The 13,346-nt window shown below is 41.8% G+C and overlaps 1 protein-coding gene across 1 annotated transcript in view; it reads left to right on the plus strand.

The window, feature by feature from the left end:
- SLC22A2 (solute carrier family 22 member 2) overlaps positions 1-13,346 on the plus strand; it is a 41,365-nt gene that overhangs the window by 3,463 nt on the left and 24,556 nt on the right. The window contains exons 3-7 of the mRNA XM_039467529.2: positions 4,985-5,139; positions 6,300-6,468; positions 8,553-8,667; positions 10,315-10,421; positions 12,373-12,587. Coding sequence (XP_039323463.2) covers positions 4,985-5,139; positions 6,300-6,468; positions 8,553-8,667; positions 10,315-10,421; positions 12,373-12,587 — 761 coding nt within the window. The remainder of the gene's footprint in view (positions 1-4,984; positions 5,140-6,299; positions 6,469-8,552; positions 8,668-10,314; positions 10,422-12,372; positions 12,588-13,346) is intronic.

Genomic DNA, 13,346 nt, shown 5'->3' on the forward strand with positions numbered 1-13,346 from the left:
GCTCAACATTTTGGGTAATAGTGTTCCCCTTAATCAGTAGTCACCTAGTGAGCTCATGATGCAAAACTATGTATCACTATATATAACATACAAACATATAATTATTATCTAGATAGAAATATATGCTTACATACTTACATGTAAAATATCAATATATAACTGAAATAAATAGTAAATGCATTTTTATGCTTGTTGCCCTCCCATACCATCCCCAACTATATCTATGATATAATCCAAACCTGTGATTTTAATGTTAAATGCAAGTGGAATATTTTATCTGATTGTATTTTATTGTTAGGCAGAATTAAAACTTGCAAATGTGTTAAAGATTAAAAGTGATGGCTTAATATACCACATCCCCAAGGCATATGCACGTCACAGGGGCCTAGGGCCCTCCTGGCAGCAGGAGGGAAGAGGGGTAAAAGCGGAGGTACGGGCCACATGCCTCTCATCCCTCACCCGTGGTTATTATTGTCTCCTCAGCTGCGCTGGCAAGGCTCTCCCTGGGGCTTTCTGCGGGAGGCTTGCAAGGTCAAAGGGAAGTTCATTTGTTTTTATTTTTTGTTGCAGCAGAATTGAGGATGATTGTTTAGAGATGACCAATTAAGTCAGGAGCGACACATTAACAAGGGGAGGTCTGGAGTCCACTTCACACCCCTGGGCAGCCTGGCCCTGCAGGCATTCACTCTTTCCACACTCCCTCTGCCACCATCATGTGGAGATGCTAACACTCACTCCCTCACTCTCTGGCAGGCTGGGAGTAAATGGGTGACTCAATCTTTAACCCTTGCACAGTGGGTTAAGAAATTAGTTAATTATTCACATCCCACTCAACAAGTAGGAGATTGGTTATAAATCCCTACTGACAGTGCATTCCTGAGTTACAAGCCCTAGTCAATTATCTGCCTACTTAAATGATCTCATTATTTTGTTACTGTTGTTGAAATCCCCTCTGTCAAGGTAAGTACTCATTATTTTTCCCCAAAGGCTGTCTCCATGCCACAACTTCTTTTTCTATACCATCTGAAGCTTGGCTGGTCATTGCCCGTCTTTTGTTCTGTGCCTTCGTGCAGGAGTAAGAAGTGTGGGCTAAAGAAATGAGAAAGCAATTTGTTTTTTGTATAGTTAATGCCTACAATTTTCAGATTTTATACAATGGGACAAGAATGTCATGGATACCTATTATATTCACAGATTAAACTCACATTAAATAAAACTCATTGTCCTCCATGGATAATTTTTAAAATATGGTGTAACAAGCTGATCAGGTAGGTATCCGTTATAAAACAAAAACAAACAAAAAGGCATTGTGAAAAGATTGTAAATGAGATTAAGAATGGATATAAGAATATACCCATAACTTCCTAATGAATGACTTTGAGTATCACATAAGACAAAAAAAGCAATTCCTTACCAATTCCAGGGTTTTTTTTACTCTAATGAGCAGTAACTATAAGTGCTGTGGTATTTATTTTATTTTATTTTATTTTTTAGACAGATTTTCATTCTGTTGCCCTGGCTGGAGCACAGTGGTGCCATCTCAGCTCACTGTAACCTCCACCTCCTTGGTTCAAGTGAATCTTCTGTCTCAGCCTCTGGAATAGCTGGGATTACAGGTGCCAGCTACCATGCCCAGCTAATTTTTGTATTTTTAGTAGAGACAGGGTTTCACTATGTTGGCCAGGCTGATCTTGAACTCCTGACCTCAGGTGATCTGGCTGCCTTAGCCTCCCAAAGTTCTGGGATTACAGGCATGAGCCACCACACCTGGCCGTAAGTACTGCATTTAGTGTGCCATGCTTGTAAATGTTTAACAAGTGGTTCTCTGGGAGGGAAAGCCCCAGTTTGTAGTGCTTGCTGATTTCTCTGGTGTAAATATACTCACTGTGGTCCACTTCAAGCTACAAAAATGACGTCACGGGACACAGAGTTGGCTAGAACTGTACATCATTTCATGGCATTTCCACCATGTAGATACAGTAGATGTAAATAACCTCACAAGCATGGATGACCAAATATAGTAAAATCATTGGAAAGTGATTTTTTGTATATTACATTTGTTTTCAATATAATTTAATTGTAAATGTATATAATTTAATTTTTAATGATGGTTGTGCTAACAATTAGCTTGCAAATTTTCTGTAAGTCTTATAATCAGCTCTCAAGAGCCAGCACCCTACTTTCATATGTCACTATGGAATGAAATCAAAGTGAGCTAGGGGGAGGGACTTGACTCTCGAGGCAGGGCTTAGACACTGGACCAAATTGAGGACTAGTTAAAACAGGTCCCAGGTGGGAGCAGCTTTCCATAAGACATACCCACCAGTGTGCCATGTCAGTTTGTTATTGCCATGGCAACAAGGCATTCACCACCCCTTATAATGACAATGACTCTACAACCCAGAAGTTACCACCCTTTTCCTAGATATTTCAGCATAAGCCACCCCTTAATTTGCATGTGATTAAAAGTGGGTATAAATATGAGTACAGAACAGCCTCCTCTGAGCTGCTATTCCAGGCACACTGCCTCTGGGGTATCCCTGCTCCACAAGGAGCAGAGGTGCTGCTGCTATACATTGCAGCTTCAATAAAAATTGCTATTTAACAACACCAGCTTGCTCTTGAATTCTTTCCTGGGCAAAGCCAAGAAACTTCCCGGACTAAGCCCCAATTTTGGTGCCTGCCTGCCTTACATCAATATCAGCACTAAAGTCCCAGTCAAACTTACCTAACTATATGGGATCTTCCAAAACACATTCACTACTGATTACTGTGTGCTAGTCACTTGATTGGGCATCCTCATTTGTTATATTTTATTTAGGATCACAAGAGCGTTTTAAAGTAGATTTCATTACCAATAATTTACAATGGATGAAGAAACTTTAATTTCCTTGAAATTAAAGCACAGCTTCCCAAATGCTAAGGTGCATATAAATCTCCTGAGAATTTTGCTAAAATTCAGATTCTGATCCAGCAGGTCTGGGTGGGCCTGAGATTCTGTATTTCTAACCAGCTCCCAGGTGATGCTGCTCCCAAGTCCATGCTAATAGTCCTCAGCCACACTCTGAGTCGCAAGTAGCTAAAAGACTTACCAAGCCAGCAGTGCAGGGAGTCCACCCCCTCCTCTCCTGTTTCATCTGCTGTTTTTAATTTAACCATTTAAGTGGCCCTGCTGAGGGGTAGGAGGAGTCTCAAACCTCTATCCTAGATTCCCCAATTTTATTCTAGTCATGCCTTACTATTGTTTTAAGTTCATCAATTCCATATGTGGAACATGTCCCCAGTGAAGTTTTTCCACATCATGGATTTGATTTTCTTTCTCTGAGTTTCAAATAATGAATACTCCCTCTCATCAAATAGAAGATTTTGTCCATGTACGTGGAGCGCTACTGTGGTGTTCTATTGTGTGCCTGAAGCATCTTTGGAAGTTGAAGAAGTACCATTTGAGTAAATGTTTATAGATTATCAACTCTTTGAGGGCAAAGGAAGGGGTTTGGGTAGAAGAATATGGGAAGAAATGCTAAAAAATTAAGTTGAGATGTGACTTTGGAAGGCTTTGAATTAGAGGCTGAGAGGTTGCATATTTATAGTGGGGAGCCATTGACCGAGAATTAAGAAATTACATGGTTACCTAGGTGATGGGTTGATAGGTACAGCAAACTACCACGGCACAAATTTACCTATAAAAAGAACTTTCACATTCTGCACATGTACCCCAGCACTAAAAATAAATTTTTTTTAATTACATGGTCAAAACAGAGTTTTAAGACTTAAGAAATTTACTAGTTAACACTAATTACCAATGTGACTGCTTAACCTTTGAATTTCATATTTACAATGTTACTATTCCAAAATAATTGTTAGTAATGTGGGTTATTTTGCAATGTTTAGTATTTGACATGTTCACTAGAATATAGTTGCATAATAGTAAAAGCATCAATTAAACAATGTTTATCCAATGAGCAGTCCTAATAACAGAAGGCCGTCCTTTCAATTGAAGTGGAAAAACATAAAACAAACATTGTTTTCTATGAAGAATTTTTTTTATGTATCCACTAACAGTGGATTAGGATATCTTTTACAACAAAACCAGGACATGATGAAAATAATAGTATTGGGCCCCAAGTCAACTCTCTGGGCTGAGGCAGCTTTGCAAACAGAAGGAAGAAAGGAAGGAAGGAGTCAGAGGTGGGTATGTGCCAAGTTCCTTACCTGTAATATCTCACTTAATCCTCTTTTCAGCTGAGTCAGATGGGTATTTTCCAGATGAAGACAGTGAATATAGTTGACTAGCTTGCCCAACATCATAGTAAGTAGTAAAGTCGTGATTAAACCCAGGTTACCAATTGTTTTCCTCTATTCAATGTACTGAGACAACTTTCCAAATCCCTAAACTGATAAAACCTGAGTCTCTCGAATCTGATGTGTGGAAGCTCTCTCTCCAGGGTGCTCCAAACAGACACTCCATAGGACAGTAACATGTGTGGTACCAAAGACAATTTTCACAAAGTTTCCAAGCAATGTTGAAAAAGGAAGGGGCTATATACTGAACACTGAATTTTGTTTTCAAAGTGAAAACACTCTTGGGTGAATAAATTGGTTGAAACTGTTAGTGCAAAGGCTGCAACTCACATGATGATGTAAGACCTGGATAGGACCATAGGGTATTCAGCACTGGGTGGCCTGGAAGAATTATTCCCTCCCTGAACACCTGCCACAGTGTGGGACTGAGAAGGTACTTGAACTTGTGGGTGAATGGGGCTTATCGTGCTGAAAACTGACACAGAATGTGCTGATGAAAAGTGCTACAAGAACCTGGAGTCACAAATTCCCTTTGTAGCTATTATAGTCTGGGCCTCCCGGATTTACAAAATTTAACGTTAACCTCTAATTTTGTTTAGATTTCCATAACTTCTATGCATTTTCTACAGTCTCCACAAATCAAAATGAACTCGATTCCGTGTCTTTGTTTTTCTCCCTGCAGGTTTGGCCGTAAGCTCTGCCTCCTAACTACAATCCTCATAAATGCTGTGTCTGGAGTTCTCATGGCCATTTCCCCAACCTATACATGGATGTTAATTTTTCGCTTAATCCAAGGACTGGTCAGCAAAGCAGGCTGGTTAATAGGCTTCATCCTGAGTAAGAATGCTTGTGCTAGCAGTTGTGAGAACAAAGGAACCTCACTGCCAAAATAGAGTCAGGGTGGTGGGTGGCATCCGGAAAATGGGACCCAGCTTCAAGACAATATTGAGAGATTTTTTTTCTTTCTATATCATAAGAATTTCTAAAAGCATATCAACTCCCTCAGCCTTCCTCCTTATAAAGAAAAAACGTGAAGGCAGAAACAAGTGTGACATAATGCCATCCAGATTCTTACATAATTTTGTTTGGAATTTTTGTTTTCTGTACCCTGAAGTATTGTGTAGAAAGAAAATCCATTGCACCAGACCCATTCGTAAAGAAGATTCAATGATGAGAGATATAGTAGATTTATAAAGAGCTTTAATACTTTGCAAAAATCTATTCTAGTAAACTCTAATTATCTTCAACTTACATATAAGGAAACTGAAAACACAAGTCCTGTAGTCAACCTAGGTTACTCAGCCAGCCATTTTTAGAACCAGGAATATAACTTACATCCTATTCATTAGTAGCCAGAGTTATAGTTAAGTTCTATATACTACAAGAGAATATTTGATTTCTAACAGCATAGCATCTTCATAGCAATATTCTCACTATGACTGATACCAATGGGCTGAACCACCAGCTTGTAAAATACTCCAGCATGTAAAACCAGTTTTTGCAAGCCAGCACTATCTGACTTCAGCTCTCTGCTAAGTTACCAAGCCATTTATACAAATAAACAGGATTGCAAGATACATGTTAAACCCATGTAAGAGAACAAGTTATACTCAGGTGTTCATTTATGTAAAAATCATCTACAGTCTAAATTTAGTGTTTGATTCATTTGTTCAGGTCTTGAGTTACTACTCTAGGTCAAAATCTTGCATGTATCTGAAATACAACTGCATCATGGAAATTATAAATGAAATGTGTTTGCTTATGTTGGCAGGCCTTTCATCCCATCTACAATGGAACTAAAAGATTTATTAATTAATAAAACAGCAATAGTTATAACAAAGTAAAAACCAAAAAAAATCTAAAAATATTCAGAGAGCTGTATAGAATATTCTAGAATGTGTCTATATTTTTGAGGTTGGCATTCTAGTTTCCTGATAGTTGGACAGCCAACTCATTATTGTATTGAATTGCATTGACCATTTGAATTATCTCTGCAGTTACAGAATTTGTTGGGCTGAAGTATCGGAGAACAGTGGGAATTATTTACCAAGCTGCCTTTACGGTTGGGCTCCTGGTGCTAACTGGGGTGGCTTACGCACTTCCTCACTGGAGGTGGTTGCAGTTCACAGTTACTCTGCCCAACTTCTGCTTCTTGCTCTATTACTGGTAAGTCCATTTGGAAAAAAAAATGAAAGAAATCAAAGTATTTTATTTTGCTAAGAAGGCTACCTTCCTTAACGCACACTATCCTGATTCTGAGATTGCTTTCATTCTGTATTTTATTTTGCTAAAAAGGCTACCATCCTTAATGCACACTGTCCTTCTGATTCTGAGATTGCTTTCATTCTGTATTTTATTTTGCTAAAAAGGCTACCTTCCTTAATGCACACTGTCCTTCTGATTCTGAGGTTGCTTTCATTCTCTAGGCCCATTTCACAAAGAGTCCAAGTCCGTGTTTCAGGGATAAAAATCACAAACTTCACCTGTCTCTCCCTCTATAAATCAAATGTCCTTTCTCTTTGGGTTTAAAGTTTTTATGACCTGGATCTTGCAATACCACATCATTTATTTGGTGTTTAAATTAGCTTCTAGTCACTGTGGTACAATTTGGACTCTAGGGCCTTTGAAGAGACTGAAAATATCACTATTACTATTCTCTCCCTCCCCCAGGGAAAACTTTAGGGTGGAGAAAGCAGAACATGACACTTGTGTCACCATTTCCCAACACTCGTGCCCAAGGCAGACATCCCCAGTTAATTACAGTGTTCTTCATCCCAGATAAGGCCAACATGACACTCCAGACAGACCATACCAATCAATCATAGTTACCAAATGTATTTGTCATCTCTGCCCAAGGGAAACACTTGGAAAATACCAGAAACTATTAGAAACCCCTAATGTGAGATTATCTGAAATAAAACAAAGGGGATATTAGATTATCAGACCAAATCTCTCTCCATGCAACAAACCCACTTATTTAGTTCCCCTTGGATTCAGCCACTTGTTATTCCAATGGCTGTCTTCCCTAAGAATTAAACGTCTCAATCCTTTCCAGGATGCCTGTTTCTTATCCAAAAGCCAGTAAAACTCTGTGTCTTAGCAGCTCAGGCTAAGCAGCTGTGACAAAAACACCATGGACTGGGTACTTACAAATATATTTCCCATAGTTGTGGAGGCTGGGAAGTCTAAGATCCAGGTGCTGGAGAATTTGTTCCTGATGGGAGCCCACTTCCTTGCTTGCATATGTCCCACTTGTGGGCCCTCACATGGCAGAGAGAGAGAGAGAGAGAACATTCTAGTCTCTATCTCCCTTCTTATAGGGACATCCGGAGTCCCCACCCTCCAGATCTCATCTAAACTTAATTACCTCCCAAAGGCCCCAACTCCAAATTGCACACTGGGGGTGAGGGCATCAGTGCATGAGCTTGAGGGGGGACAGAGACATTCAGTCCATTACACTCTGAGAGTGACCTTTCCTGCTCTCTCCGTTACACTTCCACAAAAACATCCATTTCAGATTCCTTTTAAACCCTGCCTCTCAGAGCAACTTCTCTCCCAGAGTGATGATCTCAGCTGAGGCGTTCCTACATTCACACTGTAACTGCCACAGCAGCCCTACCACCCCCTGTCTCAGCTTCTCCTCCTCCCATTCAACCTGAACTCATTCACCTTGAACCCAGCTACCCAGTGTCCCCTCCAGAGTCAGAGTCAATGGTTTTAGTCTTCCTCAAAAACTTGCAAGAGCTCCCCAAGCCCTGCTGCATCAAGCTCAAACTATGCAATCTGTCTCTGTTCTCTTCCCATCTGACCAAATGCTTACCTCATTCCTTTGGGAAACTAAGCATAATAATATACATACTTGCTCCCCACCCCCGTAATGGTTTGCATGCTCCAATGTCCAGTCCTTGACCCCTCTGCCAGTTCTCAGGCCTTTGCAAAGCCCAGGGCCACCCAGACTTGCCTCTCCTCCTTGCAACAGGAGTTGGATGTGCAGCTGCACCCTGCTTTGCAGCTTGCTTCCTGTGTTTCTGCTTAGAAATCTCTGAGGAGGGAACCTGAAGAATTCCTGGACAAAGCTGACTACAAGTCAGTATTTGAGGGAGGAAAGAACCATGTATCACCCTACATGAGTGCTGTTTTCTTTGTAGATCCAACTGTTAAGATCCTCGAAGAAATCTGATTATAAAAAATTGAGGGAAGGGGTAAGGAAGATTCCTTAAGATTTGCCCTCCACTCACCTTATACCCTAGGTGCATACCTGAGTCTCCCAGGTGGCTGATCTCCCAGAACAAGAATGCTAAAGCCGTGAGAGTCATTAAGCACATCGCAAAGAAAAATGGAAAATCTCTACCTCCCTCCCTTCAGGTGAGCCAGAGCCGTAAGGTCAAATTAGGGAACAGGAAAAAGGGAGGGTCTGGGAAGACTCATGCATGCCAGTGATCTCAGCCCAGAGCCATGGAAGACCCACCCCCTTGCATTTTGGCTTACCTGTAGTGGAATGCGAGAGTATTTTATGTACTATGATTTGTGGTTCCGTGGGAGAACAGTTCAAATAGGTGGAAAACATCAAACTAAAAGGGAACCAGAAACCATTTAAAGGTCAAATGAGGAGCTTCTGTCTCACAAGATGCTTTCACCAGCCTCCTATGCCCAGGTGCCCATCACTCCCATCATCTGCATATTAACCATCCTCAGGTCAGATTCATAGATCAGTAAAGCAGTTCTTTAAACACACATGATTTCTTAGAATTTTGTACACCTTGGATAGAAAGTGTCCCCAAAGCTTTTTTTGTTTGTTTTTTGAGATGAAGTCTTGCTCTGCTGCCCAGGCTGGAGTGCAGTGGCACCATCTCACCTCACTGCAATCTCTGCTTTCCTGGTTCAAGCAACTCTCCTGTCTCAGCCTCTCTAGCAGCTGGAATTACAGATGCGTGCCACCACGCCCAGCTCATTTTTGTATTTTTAGTAGAGACAGGTTTTCACCATGTTGGCTAGGCTGGTCTCGAACTCCTGACCTCAGATGATCCGCCCACCTCGGCCTCCCAAAGTGCTGAGATTACAGGCATGAGCTACGGCACTCAGCTCAATAGCTTTTAAGCAATCCCCTGCCTTCTTAAACAGAATCCGGTTACAGAAGTGTTCATTATCTATGTTTAGTGTTTGCCTTTAGTAGATCCCGCTACATTGACCTTAAACCTTTTCTTTCCACAGAGGCTGAAAAAGAGATTAAGCTTATTAGAAAACAGGCTGGATGCGATGGCTCATGCCTGTAATCCCAGCACTTTGGGAGGCGGAGGCAGGCAGATCACCTGAGGTTGAGAGCTAGAGACCAGCCTGGCCAGCATGGTGAAACCCCATCTCTACTAAAAATATAAAAATTGGTAGGGTGCAGTGGCTCATGCCTGTAATCCCAAAACTTCGGGATGCCAAGGCGGACAGATCGCAAGATCGGGAGTTCAACACCAGCTTGGCCAACGTGGTGAAACCCCGTCTTTACTAAAAATGCAAAAATTAGCCAGGTGTGGTGCTGCATGCCTATAAATCTTAGCTACTTGAGAGGCTGAGGCAGGAAAATCACCTGAACCTGGGAGGCAGAGGTTGCAGTGAGTGGAGATCATGCCATTGCACTCCAGCCAGGGCAATAGAGTGAAACTGCATCTCAACAAAACAAAACAAAACAAAAAAATTAGCCAGGCGTAGTGGCATACAACTGTAATCCCAGCTACTTGGGAGGCTGAGGCAGGAGAATCACTTGAACTCTGGAGGCAGAAGTTGCAGTGAGCCGAGATTGCTCTATTGCACTCCAGCCTGGCGACAGAGCAAGACACCAAAAAAAAAAAAAAAAAAAAAAAAAAACAAAGATGAAATGAGACACAGTGTGGAAAGTGCTTGTTCTGGTGCTGAGCACGAGATGTGCACTCAGCAGGGGTAAGGAATTATTGGTATTCCCTACGTGACCCAGGGACACCAGCATTAAATATACCAAGCCATCCTTTCTATTTCTTTTCTTAGCACCTGAGACTTGAAGAGGAAGCTGGCAAGAAATTGAACCCTTCATTTCTTGACTTGGTCAGAACTCCTCAGATAAGGAAACATACTTTGATATTGATGTACAACTGGTAAGGAATATTTTTCACCTTGAAATGGCTCCAAATTCTTTTAATCACAATCATCCATATTAAGGGAGGGAAGAAAACCTGACCTCGCACCCATATTAGCACCGACGGTGGGCAGCAATGTGTGGCTCGTGTCTAGTAGGCTTTCCTGATCATGTTTTTCTCGGGCAAATACTAACATCAGTGTAGTCCCTAAGCACAGATCAAGGCAATCCAACCTCGGATTCACATTGGAATCACCCAGAAGCTTACAAAATACCAAGCCCCAAACCCCTAGAAATACCGATTTAGTTGTTCTAGAGTAGGGCTCAGGAACCAGTGGTTTTTAAAATCTCCAGGTGATTCTAATAAATAGCCCAGATAGAGAACTATTGGTACAACTTAACTGATGATGAATGTAGATCTCTATCATAGAGCTGGCCAAAAAAAGTCTGGGGGGAAGGAGGATGCCTTTTCTTTTTTCTTTTCTACTTAGAAGAAAAAATAAATGTATGAACAGGAATAATCCCCAAGAATAATTCCAGTGGCTTCACACCCAGTGACTTGATTTTTTTTTTTTTTTTTTGAGACGGAGTTTTGCTCTTGTTACCCAGGCTGCAGTGCAATCGCGCGATCTTGGCTCACCGCAACCTCCGCCTCCTGGGTTCAGGCAATTCTCCTGCCTCAGCCTCCTGAGTAGCTGGGATTACAGGCACGTGCCACCATGCCCAGCTAATTTTTTGTATTTTTAGTAGAGACGGGGTTTCACCATGTTGACCAGGATGGTCTCGATCTCTTGACCTCGTGATCCACCCACCTCGGCCTCCCAAAGTGCTGGGATTACAAGGCTTAAGCCAGACTCGATCTTTATTGTGTTTGCTGTCTCTGAGCGGCTCTCAGAGCTTTGGGCCATGCCCTTTCCAGTGGGGGATGCATCCTTTCAGGGCACATTGGATATCCACCCAGGCAAATGGAAATTTACAATCACTGACAAAAGCAAAGCTTGTCAGGAATTAATTTAGCAACCTTTACAATAGTGCATGGGAAAGACAGCTTTGAAATTGGGCTTCATTATTCTTCTTTTTTTTCCCCAGTAATTGTGACTTTCATTGATTATCCTCATATTTTCCATTACATGTAATAATCATTTTTAGTTAATAAAGCTAGAAACATTTTCCAAATGTTGTTTGTATCAGGCTGGAAGAGAAGTCATCAAGAAGCGGACCTGTACTCATTTGGTCTTCTGGTTTGCCTAAAATTTGAATTAAGTAGTCAGTTCTTTTGATCTCAACTGCACTAGAGTACCCCAAAGAGAGAAATAATTCACGACCACTAATAACTTGACATAGTTTTACTAAATAAATTCCATCGGCCAGGCGTGGTGGCTCATGCCTGTAATCCCAGCACTTTGGGAGGCCGAGGTGGGCAGATCATGTGAAGCCAGGAGTTCAAGACCAGCATGGCTAACATGGCAAAACCCCATGTCTACTAAAAATACAAAAATTAGTGGGGTGTGGGGGTGCATGTCTGTAATCCCAGCTACTAGGGAGGCTGAGGCAGGGAAATAACTTGAACCCAAATGGTAGAGTTTGAAGTGAGCCAAGATCACACCACTTCATTCCAGCCTGGGCAATAGAGTGAGACGCTGTCTCAAAAAATAAAGAAAATAGAAAACAAAAGTCATTCCATTAAGACATTCTTCTTGGCTTTCCGTTTGTCTAGGAAACATTATTCTAATTTCTAATTATTTCTGACTATCCTAATCTCTTCCCTTCTTCTGGTTCTTGGAAACCAGCCAGCCACAGCCAGCCACTGAAGTGGATCAGAGATTATAAAAGCAGTGGGATGGGGGACTAGCAAGGAGACAATCACAGGGAAAGGTGACCTACAATCCACATTATTTCTCCAGAAGCCTCTCTTTTTTGGTTGCCTGTGTTTGGTGCTTGGCTTGACCTGACCTCTCCTCTTTGCTCAGGTTCACGAGCTCTGTGCTCTACCAGGGCCTCATCATGCACGTGGGCCTTGCAGGGGACAATATCTACCTGGATTTCTTCTACTCTGCCCTGGTTGAATTCCCAGCTGCCTTCCTCGTCATCCTCACCGTCGACCGCATTGGCCGCCGTTACCCTTGGGCTGTGTCAAATATGGTGGCAGGGGCAGCCTGTCTGGCCTCAGTTTTTACCCCTGGTGGTAAGTTTCAGGCCAAGTTGAAGTTTTGTCTCCAAGACCCTGAAGAGAGGGAGTGTCACAGCCCATTGATAGGAAAACCATGTAATTTGTCATCTAAATCAATTTGGAAAGACAAGTTGGAGGCCAGTGTCTGGGACCCTTCTGAGCAAATTTATATGGCCAGCCTCCCTTGAGGAAAAATTGCACCCAATTGTTTCTTGGTATGATATAACAAGAGAGATGACAGAGCCCCATGCTACGGGCCATCAAGATGACCTGGAGCAGAGAGCATGGGCCGTGGGGTGGAGCAGGCCCATGTCAAGGTCTTACTCCAGCACTTCCGAGGTGTTAATTAGGGGACTCTCTTGACCTCCCTGCATCAACCTGCAGAATAAATGAGAAAAATGTAAGTAAACGCCATCCATAAACAGCTATTCAGTTCCTTTTTTCCTGTTAAAATGCTTTCTTAATTAGGGGAACAAACACCTGTATAAGAGAATCCTTTTAGCAATATGGAGCTTTATTTGAATCCATTAGTTATTAGCAGTTGTTTAAATGTGCCTATGATTTGCTCTTTCTTTGACCTCTGTAGACTAAAGTTGGCCCAGCTTTGGAAACTGGTACAACTCCATCGTCATTAACAACTGAGGCCTAAAGTTAAGAGAACACAGAGGGTTTTTAGAGCAGTGAAATTGTTCCATATGATACTAAAATAGTGGATACAGATCATTATGCATTTGTCCAAAACCACAGAGGTATACCACCAAGAGTGAACCCTAA

The sequence above is a fragment of the Saimiri boliviensis genome, chromosome 4 (assembly GCF_048565385.1).
Source record: "Saimiri boliviensis isolate mSaiBol1 chromosome 4, mSaiBol1.pri, whole genome shotgun sequence".
NCBI classification, from domain to species: domain Eukaryota; kingdom Metazoa; phylum Chordata; class Mammalia; order Primates; family Cebidae; genus Saimiri; species Saimiri boliviensis.